At 35.8% G+C, this 23,193-nt stretch overlaps 1 protein-coding gene across 3 annotated transcripts in view; it reads right to left on the minus strand.

Moving 5' to 3' along the window:
* The window catches only part of FAM185A (family with sequence similarity 185 member A), a 90,355-nt gene that overhangs the window by 43,635 nt on the left and 23,527 nt on the right, over positions 1–23,193 (minus strand). For all 3 annotated transcript variants that reach the window (XR_006196569.1, XM_042916201.1, XM_042916193.1), the window contains exon 5: positions 7,870–7,911. Coding sequence is in view for 2 of the 3 variants with exons in the window: in XM_042916201.1 (XP_042772135.1) it covers positions 7,870–7,911 (42 nt within the window). In the remaining variant the exon portion in view is untranslated. The remainder of the gene's footprint in view (positions 1–7,869; positions 7,912–23,193) is intronic.

Consider the following 23,193-nt stretch of genomic DNA (forward strand, 5'->3'; position numbering starts at 1 on the left):
ACGTGCCTCAAAAAGTTAAAAATGGAACTACCCTATGATCCAGTAATCACACTACTGGGTATCTACCCCCAAAATACAAAAAATACTAATTTAAAGGGATATATGTACCTTTATGTTTATAGCAGCATTATTTACAATAGCCAAATTATGGAAGCAGACCAGTGTCCACTGATAGATGAATGGATAAAGAAGATGTGGTGTACATATATAAATAAAGGAACATTACTCAGCCATGAAAAAGAATGAATTCTTGCCATTTGCAACAATAGGGATGGAGCTAGAGTACAATGCTAAGCTAAATAAGTCAGTCAAATGATACTCTATATGGAAAACCCAAAAGATTCCACCAAAATACTGCTAGAATTGATTCCTGAATTCAGCAAAGTTGCAGGATATAAAATCAACACACAGAAATCAGTTGCATTCCTATACACCAACAATGAAGCAACAGAAAAAGAAATCAAGGAATCGATCCCATTTACAATTGCACCAAAAACCATAAAATACCTAGGAATAAATCTAACCAAAGAGGTGAAAAATCTATACACTGAAAACTATAGAAAGCTTATGAAAGAAATCAAAGAAGACACAAAAAAATGGAAAAAGATTCCATGCTCCTGGATAGGAAGAACAAATATTGTTAAAATGTCGATACTACCCAAAGCAATCTACATATTCAAAGCAATCCCTATCAAAATAACACCAGCATTCTTCACAGAGCTAGAACAAATAATCCTAAAATGTCTACGGAACCAGAAAAGACCCTGAATAGCCAAAGCAATCTTGAAAAAGAAAACCAAAGCAGGAGGCATCACAATCCCAGACTTCAAGCTATACTACAAAGCTGTAACCATCAAGATGGTATGGTACTGGCACAAGAACAGACACTCAGATCAATGGAACAGAATAGAGAACCCAGAAATGGACCCACAATGTATGGCCAACTAATCTTTGACAAAGCAGGAAAGAATATCCAATGGAATAAAGACAGTCTCTTCAGCAAGTGGTGCTGGGAAAACTGGACAACGACATGCAGAAGAATGAACCTGGACCACCTTCTTCTACCATACACAAAAATAAACTCACAATGGATGAAAGACCTCAATGTAAGACAGGAAGCCATTAAAATCCTCGAGGAAAAAGCAGGCAAAAAACACTTTGACCTCACCTGTAGCAACTTCTTATTCAACACGTCTCCGGAAGCAGGGGAAACAAAAGCAAAAATGAATTACTGGGACCTCATCAAAACAAAGTTTCTGCACAGCGAAGGAAACAATCAACAAAACTAAAAGGCAACTGACAGAATGGGAGAAGATATTTGCAAATGACATCTCAGATAAAGGGTTAGTATCCAAAATCTATAAAGAACTTTCAAACTCAACACCCAAAAAACAAATAATCCAGTGAAGAAATGGGCAAAAGACATGAATAGGCACTTCTCCAAAGAAGACATCCAGATGGTCAACTGACACATGAAAAAATGCTCAACATCACTCATCATCAGGGAAATACAAATCAAAACCACAATGAGATACCATCTTACACCTGTCAGAATGGCTAACATTAACAACTCAAGCAACAACAGATGTTGTCAAGGATGCAGAGAAAGAGCTCTTTTGCATTGTTGGTGGGAGTGCAAGCTGGTGCAGCCACTCTGGAAAAAAGTATGGAGGTTCCTCAAAAAACTAAAAACAGAACTACCCTATGACCCAGCAATTGCACTACTAGGCAATTATCCACGGGATACAGGTGTGCTGTTTCGAAGGGACACATGCACCCCCATGTTTATAGCAGCACTATTAACAATAGCCAAAGTATGGAAAGAGCCCAAATGTCCATCGATGGATGAATGGACAAAGAAGATGTGGTGTATATATACAATGGAGTATTACTCGGCAACCAAAAAGAATGGAATCTTGCCATTTGCAACTATGTGGATGGAACTGGAGGGTATTATGCTAAGTGAAATGAGTCAGTCAGCGAAAGACAAAAATCATATGACCTCATTCATATGAGGACTTTAAGAGACAAAACAGATGAACATAAGGGAAGGGAAACAACAATAATATAAAAACAGGGAGGGGGACAAAACATAAGAGACTCATAAACATGGAGAACAAACAGAGGGTTACTGGAGGGGTTGTGGGAGGGGGGATGGGCTAAATGGGTAAAGGGCACTAAGGAATCTACTCCTGAAATCATCGTTGCACTATATGCTAACTAATTTGGATGTAAATTTAAAAAAATTAAAAATAAAATTAAAAAAAATAAAAAAATAAAATAAGTCAGTCAGAAAAAGACAAATACCATACAATTTCACTCATATGTGGAATTTAAGATGCAAAACAAATGAGCAAAGAAAAAAAAAGAGCGAGAGAGACAAACCAAGACACAGACTCTTAATTATAGAGAACATATTGATGGTTACCAAAGAGGAGGTGTGTAGAAGGATGAGAGAAATAGGTGATGGGAATTAAGAAGTGCACTTGTGATGAGCACTAGGTGATGTATGAAATTGTTGTATCAGTATTTTGTACAGCTGAAACTAATATAACACTGTATATTAACTATACCAGAATTAAAATAAAAACTTAATTAAAAACATTAACTCAAGGGTATACATGTACCCTGATGCTTATTGCAGCATTATTTACAAAAGCCAAATTATAGAAGAAAAAAATGCAACATTGCAAAATGTGGGGAATACACTGCCTTTAACAGACTTATAATTTAAATGCTAATATTAACAAAAATTCTAAAAAAAAAAAACTGTCTAAAATCACTGACCTAATGTTTTATCTGAGGAAGCTAGAAAAAGAGGAGCAAGGAAACTCCAAGTTAATAAAAGAAAGAACATAATAAATAAAGAGCAGAAATCAATTAATTCATCAGAAAACAAACAATAAAGATACTAACAAAGTGAAAAGTTGGTTCTTTGAAAATAAAGTCTACCCTCATTAATCAAGAAAAAGAGAATACATATATCATATCAGGAATGAAGAGGAAAGAAATACCACTACAGATCCTATAGGCATAAACAGGAATATAAGGGAATACTCTGCACAGCATTATGTGAACAAATTTGACAATGTGATAAAATAGACAAATTCCTTGAAAAGTACCACTTACTGAATGTAAAGTCAGACAAAACAGAAAATAGAATAATAAAATATCTATTAACTTATACAGTAATTTCATTCTAGACAAACATGCTGAAGTAATACATTGGAGAAAGAAAGTTTTGTCAACAAATGGTGATGTAACAATAACATCCAGATGGGAAAAAATAAATCCGGATTTCCTGACTCAGATTAAACACAAAAATTAGAGATTGATCAAAGGTAAAAGCAAAAATTTGAAAGCTGCTAGAGGAAAACATAGGACAGCTTCATGATTGAAGGCAGCCAAAGGTTTCTCAGGACACAGAAATCAATAGCCATAAAAATAATTGGTCAATTAGACTTCATCAAAATGGAAATCTTCTCATCCAAATACACCATTAAGAAAATGAACAGACAGGGGCACCTGGGTGGGTCAGTTGGTTGGTTAAGTGTCCAACTCTTGATTTCGGCTCAGGTCATGTTTTCAGTTGTGAGATTGAGCCCCGTGTCAGGTTGACTGTGGAGCCTGCTTTAAGATTCTCTCTCTCCCACTCCCTCTGCCCATACTCTCTCAGTCGAAAGAAAGAAAAGAAAAGAAAAGAAAAGAAAAGAAAAGAAAAGAAAAGAGAGAAGAGAAGAGAAGAGAAGAGAAGAGAAGAGAAGAGAAGAGAAGAGGAAAAGAAAAGAAAAGAAAAGAAAAGAAAAGAAAAGAAAAGAAAAGAAAACAGAATGACTGACCAGGCAAGCCAGACTGAGGGAAAATACAGAAAAACAGTGTTACAAAGGATTGTTCCCAGAATATATAAAGAACTCCTCCAACTCAGTAACAAAAAGACAATCCAACTGAAAAATAAATGAGCAAAAGACCTGAACAAAATTTCACAAAGATATACTAATAAGCAGTAAGCACATGAAAAGTACTGAACATCATTAGTCATCAGGGAAATGTAAAATAATACCAGAGGGATACCACTGCACACGGGTAAAATTAGAAGACTGACAGGGGCACCTGGGTGCCAGGTGGTTGGGTGGCTGACTCTGGATTTCAGCTCAGGTCATGATTTCACGGTGAGTTTGAAGCCTCTGTTTGGTTCTATGCTGACAGCATGGAGCCTACTTGGGATTCTCTCTCTGCCTTTCTCCTGTATGCACACACAGGCATTCTTTTTCTCTCTCAAACAAATAAATAAACATTAAAAAAAATAAAAGACTGACAAAAATGTTGGTGAGGATGTGGAACAACTAGAATTGTCATATGTTGTAGAAAGGAGTGTAAAAGGGAACTTTGGGGGAAAAGTCTGGAAGTTTATCATACCTACTCAAATCAGTGATTCTATTCCTAGGTATTTACCCAAGAAGGGGAAAATATATATATATCATCCATATATGTCTTCATAAAATGACTTGTCTAAGAACATTCATACCAGTTTTATTTATAAATGCCAAAAATTAGACATAGCCAAGGTATCCAACAACAGGAGAATGGATAAACAAATTAAGCTTTCTGGTTACCTGCTTCCACTTTTGCACCCTCTGGTACATTACAAAACAACAGCTAGGTTGCTCTTTAAAAAAAATTAGATATTACTTGCCTGCTAACACCTGTTGTAGCTGAAATTAAGTCCCAACTCTCACAATGTCTATAAAGGCCCTATGATCTAGCCCTCAGGTACCTCATCTCCCACAACTCTCCATGAGTTCTGCTTCTGGATCTGTATCTTGAAAATGATAGATCCATTCCATTTTCAGGGCTTGCGCTAGCTACTCCTCTATCTGGGGAGCTCTGCATCCAAAATTTTATGAGCCTCTTTCCCATTATTCTGGCTTGAGTTCAAGTGTCCCTTCTTCAGACCCTCCCTGATTACTAACTGAAGTAACTTTGTTTTCCCCATTCTCTATCCTATTACCCTCTCTTATTTATTCATTGCACAATCTGAAGTTATCTTTGGTTATTTGCATGCTTATTGTCTATCTTCTCAGGCTGAAGGTAAGCATGGAGACTATGTTTTTGTTGACCAATATTATGGTCAGTACCTAAAAAAGTTCCTGAGATAGAACAGGCACTCAATAAATACATGTTGACTAGTTACTGCCATACTCAAGGTTGTCTTCAAATGTTAACAGAATCTTGAGAGCAGTAAATAAAGACATAATTTATACCTTTCTTCCAAAGTATTAATATAGATATTGAAAGAAATAAAGGAATTTATGAAATGAACACTTCCTTAATAATTAAGTTTAAAACATAGTGACTTGTTCTATATTATAGATAATAAACTGGAAGAGGAGAAAGAGAGGGATAGTTTATTGAATAACTACCACGTATTGCGATGTATTTTATATACTGTTGACCCTTGAACAACATGGGTTTGAACTGTGTGGGGCCACTATAAATATACAGTACAGTACTGTAAATGTATTTTCTCTTCCTAATGATTTTCTTAACATTTTCTTTTCCCTTGCTTACTGTATTGTAAGAATACAATATATAATGCATATAGCATACACAATACGTGTTAAATGACAGTTTGTGTTATCGGTAAGGCTTTCAGTCTACAGTAGGCTATTAGTACTACTTTAATTATTATCTCAACAACCTTGTGCTATGTAAATGGCATCCATTTTATGTAAAAAAAAAAATGCAAACTCAGAGACTTGGTAATTTGAGAAAGTCACACAGCTAATATATGGTAGGACCAAAATTTACCACCAAATCTACTTCTAAAGTCTATACTTTTCCACACTACCAGAGATCAAAATATGATAACTTAACAAATGTAAAACTTTTTTTCTTATTGTAAGAGATTCTTCCAAAATAAAACTCAAAGTTTATCAATGATATTTACAAAATAAGAATTCAAGCTTTATTTACCTTCATATATTTGTAGATTTTTAAGAACAACCTAAAGCCATGGACACAATTTATATTTTGATAAAGAAAATTATAAATTATAGTTCTTAACACTGTACTCAGGTCATTTTCTTTGAGTGGACAGAGATTTATCAAAGAAAAAGAAAACATTTCATCTTAAAATCCCTCTAGTACTTAACAGTGAGAAAAAGTTCATATGAAAAATTAACAAGAATTCATAATGTTAATCATTTGTACAGTTTGAAACCATCTTCAGAGATGTAAATTGCTGCTCATTTCATCCTTGCTACTACTATTCTTTTCCAGTATGGATAAATAACCATTTATTTCCACTTTTAGAGAGAAGGGTTTTTCATTTATGTTTCACATTTCCATCCAAGAATAATACTAGCATGATCATATCATATTGTATTACAAATAGTCCTCAAATTCATATCTGCCTAAAAGGCCTTCTAGTTGGTAATGAAATTCCCTGTGCCTCATTTTGCAACATTCTCCTTCTTTCCCCACTTGCCTTAATGCTACAAATGCCACCCATGTCTAGCATTTTCTCTCCCCAGCTGGCTCAGCTTCTTACCAGCATACCTTTTTGTTCACACTGGAAACTTCCTTTACTATGCTTAGGTGTGTCCTCTGATGAAATGGCCTGAATAGTTAACAGTAAATCTCAATTTTCCAGTGGAACACAGGTAAATCTTTCTGTCTTGTCTTAGTTAAAATGATTTACAACTATCATGAAAGAAGCCTTTATTTTCAACTTAGTCCCTCATTGAACATAAAAGTTATAATCTCTGGAAAATTATTTAAAAAGATATGTACTTTAAGTCAGAAAATCTAGGAGTGATAGTGCAAAGGACTAATGGACATGTTCACTATTAAAATGAGTACAAAGAAAGGAAAAATTTAAACCATCAAAAAGGACAAAGCCAAGAGGCCCTGGGCATTCATCCTGGCAATAAGCCACAGCCTCCCCTCAAAGGTCCTCATTTTCCATCCATACTCCCAACTCTCTAAGGCCTAAAAACAACCACCACTCTTATGCCTTTGCCTATAGGTAAGCAGGTGCTCCTTGGGAGAGAGAAAAACTCTATCTAAACTATCTGGAAAGCTGAACTTTTCTCCCACAGGCACAGCATCACATGTAGTGAAGAGGTCTTAAGTACCATTAGCCACTATTAGTTCTGGCCTGGGATTGGAACAATAATTAAAATGACAATTATTTATTGAATTTTTACCATATGTCAGACACCATGCTAAAGTACTTTATATATATGATCTCACTTCTTACAATAACCCTCTACAATAGGTACTTATTATAATTTCTATTTTTTTCAGATGTGCAAATTGAAGCACAGAGAAGTTAGGTAATTAGCCCATGTATAGGAAGTGGTGAAATCAGGAGCACCTGGGTGAATCAGTCAGTTAAGTGTCCCGACTTTTGATTTTCCTCAGGTCATGATCTCATAGTTTCACGAATTCAAGCCCTATAGGGCTCTGCACTGGCAAGGCAGAGCTTGCTTGGGATTCTCTCTCCCCCTCTCCCTCTCTCTCTCTCTCTCTCTCTCTCTCTCTCTCTGCCCTTCACCCACTCTCCCTGTCTCTGTCTCCCTCAAATAAATAAATAAACTTTAAAAAAAGAAAGTGGTGAAATCAGAATTCTAACTTTATTCTTATTGATACCAAATCTATAATTATATAATATATACAGGATGATGAGTCAATGAATTTTCAGAAACAATTTTACATATTCATACATTGGGTCTGCCTATATTTGACTTGCATATCAGGAACATATCAGATTCATGAGCTAAACTTCAGATTTTATTTATAAAATATCACAAATATAACTATTTTTAAAAGCATGCAAAATTTACCAACTAGCAGCTTAGCACATACCTACTGTGATGTTGCCCATGTTGCTGTGTAATGTTATATTGCCTGTAAAAGAGAGAGAAAAAAAGACAATTTTATATATTAGGGAAAGTCTAAAAATGAACTATTATAATATATGGTTTTCTATAACATGGTTGGATATTCACAATATTATTTAATAACACTGTTATTGTTGTTGGCAATTCTTCTCAGTAGTACAAATCTAATAAGAGAATTAGCTGAAACTCTGAAATAACTAGCTTTAGTCATCTATACAAACTCTCTTCCAATATTCCACCTTAATGTTCTCTAGCATAACTACAAAACAAACCACCATACTCTCTGGGAAACGTGGATGAAAAATAATGATACTTCTATAATCCATAAATGAAAAAGTTGCTTAAACGTACTATGTATTTTTAACATAAACATTGCTGTATTTATCAGACCACTCAAAGCCAAGTTTTTTTTTTTTTATTTTTATTTTTATTTTTTTTATTTTTTAATATATGAAATTTACTGTCAAATTGGTTTCCATACAACACCCAGTGCTCATCCCAAAAGGTGCCCTCCTCAATACCCATCACCCACCCTGCCCTCCCTCCCACCCTGCCCTCCCTCCCACCCCCCATCAACCCTCAGTTTGTTCTCAGTTTTTAACAGTCTCTTATTCAAAGCCAAGTTTTAAGGCAACTAAAATAACACTGAAATAATCTGTGGAAAAAAGTTATTACTGTTATTTTTCAGGCCGTGATGCCATGTCTGTTAGATTAAAGTAGTTTCTGTGCCAAGAGTCAAAGAGTTTAGGGCAGGAATAATGAACACATTGAAGTATGACTAACAAAGAAAAAGGTTTCAGAAGTCTTTTGATGAAAACATATTTTCCAGGAAAAGTATAGGATACTGGAACTGCTCTTCCCAGCCCCCTTTCCCCCAATACCAAAATTCATAGGATTTTTCTTCATATGTGTGTTTATAGACTTATTCCTAGACCCATACGATCTATGTTTACTGTACTGAAAATGTAATCAAGGTTACCTCTTCTGTCATAATTCCAAAACTACTAAAAGAGTAAAGGAATAAATTTTATCTCACAAATAATCTAGGGTAAATGAACTCATTTATTTAATTTCTTACATCCTGTAAATACCGACATGTATCACCAGCACCTGAGAAAAAGCAAACAAATCACTTGATTCATTTGTCAACAGTCAGATGTATTTTGATTGCAAAAATCAAAGAGTCTTATATTCCTTCATGTGAGGATATGAACAAGGAGTACATTTGTGTAGAAATAAAACTTGGTTTGTGTGGAGAAATTAAGCTCCTAAAATTATTTTCAAGTCTCAGTAAGTTACAAAGTTATAAAGATCCTTTTAAATGTGTTATGTAAATATTATTTCATCGGTGTGTTCTAGACACTCTCTTCCAATTTTCAAACCCAGTAAATGCAGATTCACCATCACATGCAAACAGTGGCCAAAGATCATATAGCTTCTAAGGTGGCTTTCAAAGATCCCTGACTCCTGGTATTCAAGCCCTGATATAATCTCTTCCCTTCATGCATAGGTTGGACCTAATAATTTAACACAGAAAATAAGGCAAAAGTGATGGGATGTTGTTTCCAAGATTAGGTTACAAAGAGATTCTGGTTTCTGTCTTGGTAGCCCTTTTCTGCTCTGATGGAAGCCATCAGCCAACTGCCCAAGACGCACACTAGGAAGGAATCAATAGAGGCCTCTAATGAACAGGATCTGAACTCAAATCCTGCCAGCAACCACGAGTGAGCTAGGAAGCAGACTGTCCCTTAGTGGAACCTTTAAATGACCCCACAGCCCCAACTGACAGCTTCGTAACAACATCGTAAGAGGTCTTGAGGCAGAGGATCCAGTTAAGCCACACCAAGATTCCTGACTCATCCAAATGTAAGATAATAAGTGTTTGTTGCTTTCAGCTGCTAAGTTTTGAGGTAATTTGTTACACAGGAAGAGGTAACTAGTACAGATGTTGAAAGCTAAAAGAGGGGTGCTGCCATAATAAATACTTAAAAATGTAGGAGTAGCTTTGCAACTTGGCAGTGAAGCAGAGGCTGGAAGGATTTTCAAAAGCATGTTAGAGAAAGCCTAAATTGCCTTGAACAGACTGTTAGTAGAAAGCTGAGTATGCTTTCCACAAGGACTCAGATGAAGTGAGGAAAATGTATTTAGAAATTGGAAGAAGGAGGGGCGCCTGGGTGGCTCAGTCGGTTAAGCGTCCGGCTTCAGCTCAGGTCATGACCCCAACAGTCTGTGGGTTCGAGCCCCACGTCAGGCTCTGTGCTGACAGCTCAGAGCCTGGAGCCTGCTTCAGATTCTGTATCTCCCTCTCTTTCTGCCCCTCCCTGACTCATCTCTGTCTCTATCTCTCTCAAAAATAAATAAACATTAAAAAAATTTTTTTTAAATAAAAAAAAAGAAATTGGAAGAAGGAGCATCCTTGATAAGTAGTTGTAGAAACTTAGCAATACCATCACCTTCAGTAATGTGCATGCAAAGTAAGAAATGTGCCTTAATGAACTGAGGGATTTAACTAAGATTTCTAAGCAGGTTAAAGTATTGTAAGTGCTACTTTTTTTTTTTTCACTTACTGTAAAATGCAAGAGAAGAAAGATTAATCTAAAGGAAGGACTGTTAAACAAACAAAACCAGGGCACAAATAGTTTTGAAAATTCTTAGCCACTCCAAACCATAAGAGACTCTTAACTATAGAGAACAAAACTAAGGGTTGCTGGAGGGGAGGTGGGTGGGGATGGGCTAGATGGGTGATGGGCATTAAGAAGGGCACTTGTGATGAGCACTGGATGTTATATGTAAGTGACAAATCACTAAATTCTACTCCTGAAACCAATACTACACTATACATTAACTAACTTGAATTTAAATAAAATCTTGGAAGAATAAAAATTCAAAAAAGAAAAAAAGGAAAAAGAAAATTCTCAGCCCCCCGAGATGACAAAAGATGTTAAAGGTGGGAATAGCTTTCAAACAAAGTTTGAATCCAAGAGCATTGGCAGAACATGGCCTCAAAATGAAGCTGAGAGGTGACTGCAAAGACCACAGAAAGATCAACAGTGGTACCTTATAATAATAATAATAATCAATTATACAAACAATCCTTTAAAAAGATTAAAAGTATGTTTCACAGATCCTCTCAATCAACAGTCAATACTTCAGAAAGCTTGAGTGCATTTTACCTCAGTATCTCTGCGGAAGCCCACATTTTGAAGAGATTCTTGGATGTGGCTTTTATCTAATGAGTAAACCCCAATGTGATTCACAGGAGGCTGACAAAATTTTTGAGAGAATAATAACAGCAAGCACACCGCTAAACTGAACTGAAAGGAACAATGACAGTACAAGGTAAAAAGAGACCACTGGACCCCCAAAATTCTGTCAGGCAGCCGACTGAGAAAATCACTCACATGCAAACATACTTCATGAAAAAGGAAGGATGACTCAGAGGAAGGAGCAAAAGCACAGAGGGCAAAGCATGAAATGCTAAATAATTACTCCCAGGCCTTGAGATATAAATCAAGGAAACTCCAATATTTGCCCACCCAAATTTTAAAATCACTATGGAGCAGTGACCTCTTTATGCCTCTCATTTTCCTCCTCTTGAACAGTAAGGTCTATACCAATTATCTTATACCTGTCCCATGATTGTATGTTGGGTGTGCAGGTAGGTTGTGGGGGAGGGGTGGTAAAGTGGGGGGGGGGTGGCTAGATAACATCTCTTTAGTTCACAGGTCTTCAGATTCAGAGAAACTGTTCTTGATGAGTTGTACTTAAGCAACTACACCTGAGGAGTCTCATCAGGTGATGAGACTGATTTTGATGTAGAGATTCTGGACTCTGATGCGGTGCATAATGGGATGAAACTTTTAGGAAACTTGGAAGAAAGGAGGTGTATTTTGCATGTGAGAGGGACATTTGGGGGAGGGGCTGGAAGACAGACTGGCCATCCAAAGCCTTACAGGATATCTGGGAAGATATACACATGAAAAATTAAAAATCAGTATTTATTAATAATTATAAGTGACAGTCCTAAGTTAACAATATGTATTAGGTGCCACGGCCACTCAGAGGAAAGAGACTAAAATGACCAGGCACAGACAACGAGAATGGTCATATTGGAGATATAACTAGAGCTGAGATTTTAAACATGGATAAACTTGAATATTCTGAGGAGGAAAATTTTTCTTGGAAGAAGAATAGCATAAGCAAAGGTAAAAAAAAGTAGAACTACACATGCTATGTTGAAATCATGCAAATCAGTTAAGCACAAGCAATTAGGCAAGTCTATGAGGACGGAGATCATGTCTTTCTTATTTAGCATTATATCCTGAAAGGTTAGTACAGTGCCCACTACATAGTAAACATTATCATTTTTTAAACAAATGTTCAAATTAAGTTTGGAAAAACATGTGAAGAGCAATCTGTAGAAGAGCCATAGAGTGCTAGTCTTCTACTGACTTTATCCTAAATTGATGAAGTCAGTGAAGAATTTCAAGATGGATAACAATAAGAAAACCATGCTTTAGGGAGACTAACCTAGTGTGAGACAGTGAAGACATTCACTCAGAATTCTCTTTATTGCTTCCACCTCCTGAACACTTCAAACATAAGATAAAGTAGACCACTGATTTTTCTGATTATAACTGTTAGTAAAGAACTGTAATAGTTTTATAGTCAGTCCTTTAGCAAGCGAGTCCAGTTGCCCACTCAGGAAGGCAAAAGAGCTTTATTATCTTACACTAGTCTTCAATTAAAGCTATAAAAATTTGCTATTTTTTTTAACATTTATTTATTTTTGAGAGAGAGAGAGAGAGAGAGAGATTGTGTGAGCAGGTTGGGGCAGAAAGAAAGGGAGACACAGAAACCGAAGCAGGCTCCAGGTTCCGAGCTGTCAGCACAGAGCCCAACATGGGGCTCGAACTCACGAACCGTCAGATCATGACCTGGGCTGAAGTCAGACATTCAACCAACTGAGCCACCCCGGTGCCCCCCAAAATTTGCTATTTTTTAATGAAAATATGTTCTTTCTCAAAAAGCCTATCATTAGCGCTTATCATGAAAGTAAAGTGACCTCAAAGAAAGTTATGGTTCTTACAGCCATAAAACAGAAGTTTTAGATCAATTAAAGAATGAAGGACTAGTTCATATTATAGTGGGACCTTAGAGTCTCAGACTACATCTTTCTTGAATGTTAAAGAGTTCTGTGCAATAAAAGCATAGTGGAAGGAAAAAACTATGGAAATAAGGAATATTTGTAAATATAAAGAATATTTCAAAATATCTTTGTCAATGCTAAGGATTTTAAGTTTATTTTTATTTATTTTGAGAGAGAGAAAAAGAGAGCAAGTGGGGGAGGGGCAGAAAGAGAGGGAGAGAGAGAATCCCAAGCAGGCTCAGTGCTGTTAGCACAGAGCCCAATGCGGGGCTTGAACTCACGAACCGCGAGACCATAACCTAAGTTGAAGTCATGAGTCGGATGCTTAACTGACTGAGCTACCCAGGTGCCCCATGTCAATACTAAAGGATTTTTAAAGCAATAAATAAAAAATGTATTTTTAACTCATATCAAAATATTTAGGAAACTCTACCTTAAACAGAAATATTCCAAAGTCATGAGAATATACAAAATGGACCTTTTACCTCAAATACTTTGTGGAATTAGGTAGAATATTTAAAAGGTGATAACTAAGTGGGCATCACTAGCACAGTTTTCTATATTTTGGTTCCACCTATTTCATCTCCAACCACTAAAAACAATAAACAAATCAACTACTTTAGAGGGGTGGATCTATGTAAAAGGCTTCTTTGTAATAAAGGAGACACCATATGGTTTGTACTATGTGTGTGTATTCTTCTTTCAAGTTATGTTAACTTCTCCACAAACCCCAGTGTTTGAGAAAATATATTGCTTTTTTCAGCCAGTAATTCTTCATTCTAGTATGGTCAGAAGGAAAAATAAACTATCAATTAGAGAGAAACATTAGTTTATTTTTCTTCACTAAAATAAATGTGATTATGGTTTAAAAAGCACATATCCTCAGTTTCCCAAGGGAATTTTACTTTTTTTTTTTTGAGAGAGCACATGCATGCAAGTTGGAAAGGGACAGAGGGAGACGGAGAGAGAGAATCTTAAGCAGGTTCCATACCCAGCATGGAGCCTGATGCGGGCTCAATCCTACAATGTGAGACTGTGACCTGAGCCAAAATCAAGAATCAGATGCTTAAACAACTAAGCCAGCCAGGCCAAACATTCAAAGAATAGTTAATACTTACTCTTCTTAAACTGTTCAAAGAAATAGAAATGGAAGGAAAACTTCCAAACTCATTCTATGAGGCCAGCATTACCTTGATTCCAAAACCAAAGACCCCACGAAAAGGAGAATTATAAGCCAGTATCCCTGATGAATATGGATGCAAAAATTCTCAACAAGATACCAGTAAATTAAATCCAACAGTACTTTTGAAGATTACTCACCACGATCAAGTGGGGTTTATTCCTGGGCTGCAAAGGCAGTTTAATATTTGCAAATTAAGCAATGTGATACACTAAATTAATACAAGAAAGGATAAGAACTGTATGATCCTCTCAATAGATGCACAAAAAGTATTTGACAAAGTACAGCATCCATTCTTGATAAAAACCATCAACAAAGTGAGCATAGAAGGAACTTGCCTTAACATCATAAAGGCCATAATATGAAAGACCCACAGCTAATATCATACTCAATGAGGAAAAACTGACAGCTTTTCCTCTACAGTCAGGAACAAGACATTCTCATCATTATTTAATGTAGTACTGGAATGTACTAGCCTCAGCAATCAGACAAAAAAGAAATAAGTGATCCCAATTGGCAAGGAAGACATCAAACCTTCATTATTCACAGGTGACATGATACTCTGTGTAGAAAACCTAAAACACTCCACCAAAAAATTGTTAGAACTAATACATGAATTCATTAAAAGTTGCAAGACACAAAATCAACATACAGAAATCTGTTACATTTCGATACACCAATAATGAAGCAGCAGAAAGAGAAATCAAGGAATGGATCCCATTTACAACTGCACCAAAAACCACAGGATACCTAGGAATTAACCTAACCAAAGAGGTAAAAGATCTGTACTCTGAAAATTAAAGAACACTTACAAAAGAACTTGAAGAGGACACAAAGAAATGAAAAATCATTCCATGCTCATGGATTGGAAGAACAAATATTGTTAAAATGTCTATACTACCCAAAGCAATCTACACATTTAATGCAATCCCTATCAAAATAACCATCAGCACTTTTCATAGAGTTAGAACAAATAATCTTAAAATTTGTTTGGAACCACAAAAGACCCTGAATAGCTCAAGGCATCCTGAAAAAGGAAAACAAAGCTGGAGGCATCACAATTCCGGAGTCCAAGTTATATTACAAAGCTGTAGTCATCAAGACAGTATGGTAATGCCACAAAAACAGACACATATATCAGTGGAACAGTATAGAAAGTCCAGAAATGGACCGACAACTATATGGTTAACTAATCTTCAACAAAGCAAGAAAGAACATCCAATGGAAAAAAGACAGTCTCTTCAACAAATAGTGTTGGAAAAACTGGACAGCAATATGCAGAAGAATGAAAGTGGACTACTTTCTTACACCATACACAAAAATAAATTCAAAATGGATGAAAGACCTTAAATGTGAGAAAGGGAATCCTAGAGGAGGGGCGCCCGTGTAGAGTATATTACGCTAAGCAAAATAAGTCAGTCAGAGAAAGACAAATCACATATAATTTCACTGATATGTGGAATTTAAGACACAAAACAGATGAACATAGGGGAAGTAAGAAAAAAAAGAGGGAGACAAACCTTAAGAGACTCTTAACTATTGAGAACAAACAGGGTTAGTGGAGAAGAGGTGGGCAAAGTATGGGCTAAATGGGTGATGGGTACTGAGGAGGGCACTTGTGATGAGCCCTGGGTGTTATATGTAAGTGATAAATCACTAAATTCTACCCCTGAAACCAGTATTCCATTATATGTGAACTAACTAGAATTTAAATAAAAACTTGAAACAAAAAATAAAATAAAATAAAATAAAATAAAATAAAATAAAATAAAATAAAATAAAATAAATAAAAAGCACATAACATCAATAATCCAAACGGAGCAAGCAAATATCCTTAAAGGTTAAATTCTTTTTGTATTTTCAGGAGGTGGGGGGAGGGTGAGAAGTAAGGGAGGCACTTCCTATTTGCAAGCCACAGTTCTAAACGCTAAGAATATAGAGATGAATAAAACATGATCCTTTCTATTGAGGAATTTATAATTAGGCAAGAATGTACAGATCAATGGAAGGCCAGAGATGAAGAGCAGATGTTTTCAATGAGTACTGAAAAATTACTAAAAGTCAATGAGGTAAAGAAAGGTGGGAAAAGCATTTGAAGACTATCAACAGAATGATCAGTAGGTCTAAGACTCTAATCAAGGACTCAGAAATATAAAACAGGTAAGAATATATTCAGATAAGTAAGAGATTATATAATTCCGGAAGGCACAGGGTCCAAACAGAAAGTTAGGCCAATCATCCAGGCAATCGGAAAGGTTTGAATAAGAGAATGCCATGTTGAATGTGTATTTCTAATAAACAACCATAGGCTACAGTAAGGAGGATGGAGTTGATGAAAGAAAGACTGGAAGCCAAGGTATTGCTGAGTGGAGGCAAGAGATGACAAGAGTCTGAAATAGAACAGTAGAAATTAGAAAGAGATGAGACAGAATGAGGAAATATTTAGCTAATAAAACCCACCTAAATTTGGTGATTAATTAGATGATTGGGAGGTGAGAGAGGAATCTAGGATTACTTCAATCTTTCTAGCTTGGGGAGTTTGGTACATGGTAATATCAGAAACTGAAAATAGAAATAAAGGAGGAAAAACACATTATGGATAAGGTTTGTCAGGGGGAGGGGAAAATAAGAAAAAAAAAGTTAGAAATGCTGAATTTGAGATGCCTGTAAAGATCCAATTAGCTATATCTACCAAGCAGATGGATGTATAAGTCAGAAGTCAGGGCTAGAGATACAGATTTGAATTACCAGAATACAAGAGTAGTTAAGACTCAAAAGCATGTAAGATGCCCAAGGAAAAGAAAGAAGCAAAACAACAATAAAACAGGATGAAATCTTGGAGAATACCAAGGGAATGGGAAAAGGAGGAGCTCATAGAAGTTTGAGAAAGATCAATTATAAATATAAGACATGAAAAAGACTGCCAGTGCCCACTAATATTTGTGGCTTTTCTCCTGCCTTAGAACACTGCTAAACTCTCAATCTCAGCCTCTTGCAGTTCGATAAAGTCATTTAAAATATTCTGGCTAGGGAGAAAAGATGAAACAAAACAAAAAAGACCAAAAGACTAGAAAGTACCAGAGAACAGCACCAGAAACTCTGGCAACACAATGGCAATAAGTTCCTATCTTTCAGTACTCACTCTAAATGTCAATGGACTAAATGCTCCAATAAAAAGACATAGGGTAACAGAAAGGATAAGAAAACAATATACACCTAATTGATGTTTACAAGAGAACCATTTTAGACCTAAAGACACCTTCAGATTGAAAGTAAGGGGATGGAGAACCATCTATGATGGTAATGGTTGCCAAAAGAAAGCCAGAGTAGCCATACTTATATCAGACAATCTAGATTTTAAAATAAAGACTGTAACAAGAGATGACGAAGGGCATTATTACATAATTAATGGGTCTATCCACCAAGAAGATCTAGCAATTGTACACACTTATGCCCCCAACATGAAATTACCCAAATATATAAATCAATTATACACAAACATAAAGAAACTTATTGGTAATAATACCATAATAGTAGGGGATTTCAACACCTCACTTACAGCAATGGACAAATCATCTAAACAGAGTATCAACAAGGAAACAATGGCTTTGAATGACACACTGGATCAGATGGACCTAATTGATACATTCAGAACATTTCATCCTAAAACAGTGGAATATACATTCTTCTTGAGTATACACAGAACATTCTCCAGAATAGATTTGTGTGCTGGGACACAAATCAGCCCTCAACAAGTACAAAAAGATTGAGATCATACCGTGCATATCTTCAAACCACAACGCCATGAAACTCGAAATCAACTACAAGAAAAAATTTGGAAAGACAGCAAATATTTGAAGACTAAATAACATCCTACTAAAGAATGAATGGGTTAACCAAGAAGTTAAAGAGAAAATTAAAAAGTTCACGGAAGCCAGTTTAAATAACACCACAGCCCAAAACCTCTAGGATGCAGCAAAGGCAGTCATAGGAAGGAAGTATATAGTAATCCAGGCCTTTCTAAAGAAGAAAGGTCTCAGATACACAACCTAACCTTACACCTTAAAAGAACTGGAAAAAGAACACAAAATAAAACCCCAAACCAGCAGAAGATAGGAAATAATAAAGATTAGAGCAGAAATCAATGCTATTTAAATTAAAAAAAAAAAAAACAATAAATCAAATTGATGAAACCAGGAGCTGGTTCTTTGAAAGAAGTAGGCTTAATACCTGGGATTCAAGTCTGGTTCAATATCCACAAATCCATCAATGTGACACATCAATAATAAAAGAAAAGATAAGAACCACATGATCCTCTCAATAGATGCAGAGAAAGCATTTGACAAAACATGGCATCCTTTCTTGATAAAAACTCTCAAGAAAGTAGGGATAGAAAGATCACACCTCAAAAGCATAAAAGCCATAAAGAAGAGACCTACTGCTAATATCATCCCCAACGGGGGAAAACTGAAAGCTTTCCCCCTAAGGTTAGGAACATGATAGGGATGTCCACTCTCGCCACTGTTATTCAACATAATACTGGAAGTCCTAGCATCAGCAATCAGACAACACAAAGGAATAAAAGGCATCCAAATCAGCAAGGAGGAAGTCAAACTTTCACTCTTCACAGACGACAAGATACTCTACATGGAAAACCCAATAGATTCCACCAAAAAACTGCTAGAAGTGATCCATGAATTCAGCAAAGTGGCAGGATTTAAAATCAATGCACAGAAATTCATTGCATTTCTATAAACCAATAATAAAGCAACAGAAAGAGGAATGAAGGAATCAATCCCATTTACAGTTGTACCAAAAACCATAAAATACCTAGGAATAAACCTAACGAAAGAGGTGAAAAATCTATACACTGAAAACTACAGAAAGCTTATGAAAGAAATTGAAGAGAACACACACAAAAAAGGAAAAACATTCCATACTAATGGATTAGAAGAACAAATATTGTTAAACAATCCTAAAATTTGTATGGAACCAGAAAAAAAACCGAATTGCCAAAGCAATCCTGAAAAAGAAAACCAAAGCTGGAGGCATCACAATCCTGGACTTCAAGATATATTACAAAGATGTGATCATCAGGACAGTATGGCACTGGCAGAAAAATAGACACTTAGATCAATGGAACAAAATAGAGAACCTAGAAATGGACCCACAAACATATGGCCAACTAATCTTTGACAAAGCAGGAAAGAATATCCAATGGAATAAAGACAGTCTCTTCAGCAAATGGTGCTGGGAAAACTGGACAGCAACATGCAGAAGAATGAACCTGGACCACTTGCTTACACCATACAGAAAAATAAACTCAAAATGGATGAAAGACTTAAAACATAAGACAGGAAGCCATCAAATCCTAGAGGAGAAAGCAGGCAAAAACCTCTGACCTCACCTGTAGCAACTTCTTACTCAACACATTTCCAGAGGAAACGGAAACAAAAGCAAAAATGAACTATTGGAACCTCATCAAGAGAAAAAGCTTCTGCACAGTGAAGGGAACAATCAGCAAAACTAAAAGGTAACCGACAGAATGGGAGAAGATAACTGCAAATGACATGTCAGATAAAGGGTTAGTATCTAAAATCTATAAAGAACTTATCAAACTCCACATCTTAAAAACAAAAAAATCCAGTGAAGAAATGGGCAAAAGACATGAACAGACACTTCTCCAAAGAAGTCATCCATATGGCTAACACGCACATGAAAAAATGTTCAACATTACTGATCATCAGGGAAATACAAACGAAAACCACAATGAGATACCACCTCACACCATTCAGAATGACTAAAATTAACAACCCAGGCAACAACAGATGTTGGCGAGGATGTGAAGAAAGGGGAATTCTTTTGCACTGCTGGTGGGAATGCAAACTGGTGGAGCCACTCTGGAAAACAGTATGGAAGTTCCTCAAAAATTTAAAAAAAAAACTACCCTATGGCCCAGCAATTGCACTACTAGATATTTATCCAAAGAATACAGGTGTGCTGTTTCAAAGGGACACATGCACCCCAATGTTTACAGCAGTGCTATCAATAGCCAAGGTATGGAAAGAGCCCAAATGTCCATCGACAGATGAAGGGATAAAGAAGATGCTGTGTACACACACACACACACACACACACACACACACACACACACAATGGAGTATTACTCGGCAATCAAAAAAAAAATGAAATCTTGCCATTTACAACAACATGGATGGAAATAGAGGGTGTTATGCTAAGCAAAATTAGAGAAAGACAAATATGATATGACTTCACTCGTATGTGGAATTTGGGATGGAAAACAAATGAACGTAGGTGAAGGGAAGCAGGAAAAATATAAAAACAGGGAGGGGGACAAAACATAAGAAACTCTTAAATATAGAGAACAAACAGGGTTGCTGGAGGGGTTGTGGGTGGGGAGAAGGCTAAATGGGCAAGGAGCATTAAGGAAGACACTTGTTGGGATGAGCACTGGGTGTTAATACATAGGGGATGAATCACTGGATTCTACTCCTGAAATCATTATTGCAGTATATGCTAGCTAAGTTGGATATAAATTAAACAACAAAAGTAAATAATAAAAATAAATTAATTAAATAAAATGAAATATTCTGGCTAAAAACATATGGCAGAAGCAATATATATACTTTTAGGTTTGGTTTCTGAAATTTTTTGCATGAACCTCTAATCTCTCTTCCTTTCGTGGAAGCTTGGAAACCACACACTGAAGATGGCAGCATCACTTTTACAGAGAGAGTCAAGTCCATCTAAGGAACTGAGTCCAAATACAGCATGTATCACATTGTCTAAATCCCCCCCCCAAAATTTATGCTGTCTGTACCACAAAGCAAGCAATTCCTTTCTAGTATTTATATTAAAAAGTTTTAAGTGTCCAGAGTCAACATTAACATAACATTGTCATATGTCAAAATGAAAATCAAACCAAAACTTTACAAAAGACTTTAAATAATAAATCCTAGAATTTAAACAAAGCATGTTCATGAACTTCATGAAAAGTTCTATTTTATCCAATAAAAGCTTTTCTTTTGAAATTCTGTATTGTTTTTGTCTTTCTAAATTCACAAGACAGATTAATAAATTCACCAGTGACTAAAAATCATTTCTTAAAGCAAATTCGGACATTTCTTTATGAAATTCTGAGTGATATCAAAGTTACCAACTGTGCTTGTATAGCTAATGGAACTTTTACTTCTGGGAGTTTCTAAAATCCAAAGTAGTTGAGTAGAGAGAAAATTAGAGAACTAATGCTCAGTAATTTATTGATCTATGTATATTCCCAAAGAACCTAAAATAAGACCTTAAATTACATGGGGAAGCTAAATATTTAAAGTATACTTTTACTCATTGATAACTTATTCCAAGTAATAACATAAGTTAAATATAAAATGCTAAAACAATTGTCATGAGTTTGTCTACATATTTATTTTATTTTTAGTGTTCGTTTATTTATTGAGAGAGAGAGAGAGAGAGAGAGAGAGAGACCAAGAGCAGGGGAGGGACAGAGAGACAGGGAGAGAGAGAATCTCAAGCAGGCTCTGTGCAGAGCACAGAGCCCAACACAGGGCTTAATCTCACCAAATGTGTGATCATGACCTGAGCTGAAATTAAGAGTCAGACATCTAACCAACTGAACCACTCAGGTGCCCTGAGTATGCCTACATATTAAACTCTCATTAATTGTTTAAATTATGTTATAAATAAAAACCAACCCCAGCAAACCATTTCAAGGAAGCTTCTGTTTCTCTTTAGAGTCAGGAGATTATATATATTTATATTTTAAAAACATATTTAGTAGAATACTAAATATAAAAATATGTTTATATCTTATACATACATGTAGAGGACTTTTTAAAATAATAAACATTCAAATAGCAGAATATAATAAAACATAATTCACATAGTATCTAATGTTTTTGATAATTTAGAAGGAAATCAAGAGAGTAAACTGTCCCAAAATTTTATACCTAAGTACAAACTATCCAACTACTTATTCTCCTAGATTGCTAGTGCCAAGAGAGTAGGGAATATTTGTTGAATCAACGAATAAACTAGTTTCTTTTATATTAGAAGACATACATACCTAATATATATGATTCAACCAACCCTACAAATAGTGAATATCATTAGTCAATTAGCTTACTCATTTTCTTATCTAGAATATATAGTTAACTATACTTAATAATTCCATTTGGAAAACCATTAGGATAGATTTTTCTTCTTCTCTACATCTAGGAGTCAATTTGCAAGGCCAGAAAAGACATATTACTGCTTGCAATATCCCTTTTCTCATTACTGGGCATCCTCTAAGTACTTAACACTGTGTTGGGTATTGGTTTGCCATCAGGTTATATGAACAAACAGAAAATATATACAAGAAATAAGTTTCATGCTCTCTCTTCCTTTATGGAAGCCTTAGAAACTATACACTGAAGAGAGCACTTTTATGGAATAAACTGAATTCCTAAATATCTCCATGAGACTAAGTTGAACCAAAACATTGTACAGAACATCCACATTTTTTCCAGATGTCTTAAGGCATCACAAATGTCACTGAAACTGAAGTTTACGATATAGAACATAGCTGAAACAGTCCATCTGTGTGGTAGTGCTGTTTGTCTAGAGGAAACATCTCCAGAGCATGCCAGGAATCCCTCAGGGCAATGATGGCATTTGGGTTCACCATGGCTATTACACAGATTTGTTTGAACACTGTTTACAAATATCTCCTAGAAGGTCAAGAAACCTGGATTAAATCCTTGCTCTTCCATTAATTAACTTGTAATGGAGAGAAAACAATTAGACATTTCTAAGTTTTGTTTTCATTTGTAAACAGCCAAATGTCCATTAAGTGAAAGGCGCTGGTCCACTTTGGCACTCAATACATGTTTCTTTTCAATTTGCTTTCAAACCATCCACCCACCCACTGACACCAAGACCTC

Source organism: Panthera leo, chromosome A2, assembly GCF_018350215.1.
Source record: "Panthera leo isolate Ple1 chromosome A2, P.leo_Ple1_pat1.1, whole genome shotgun sequence".
NCBI lineage: Eukaryota > Metazoa > Chordata > Mammalia > Carnivora > Felidae > Panthera > Panthera leo.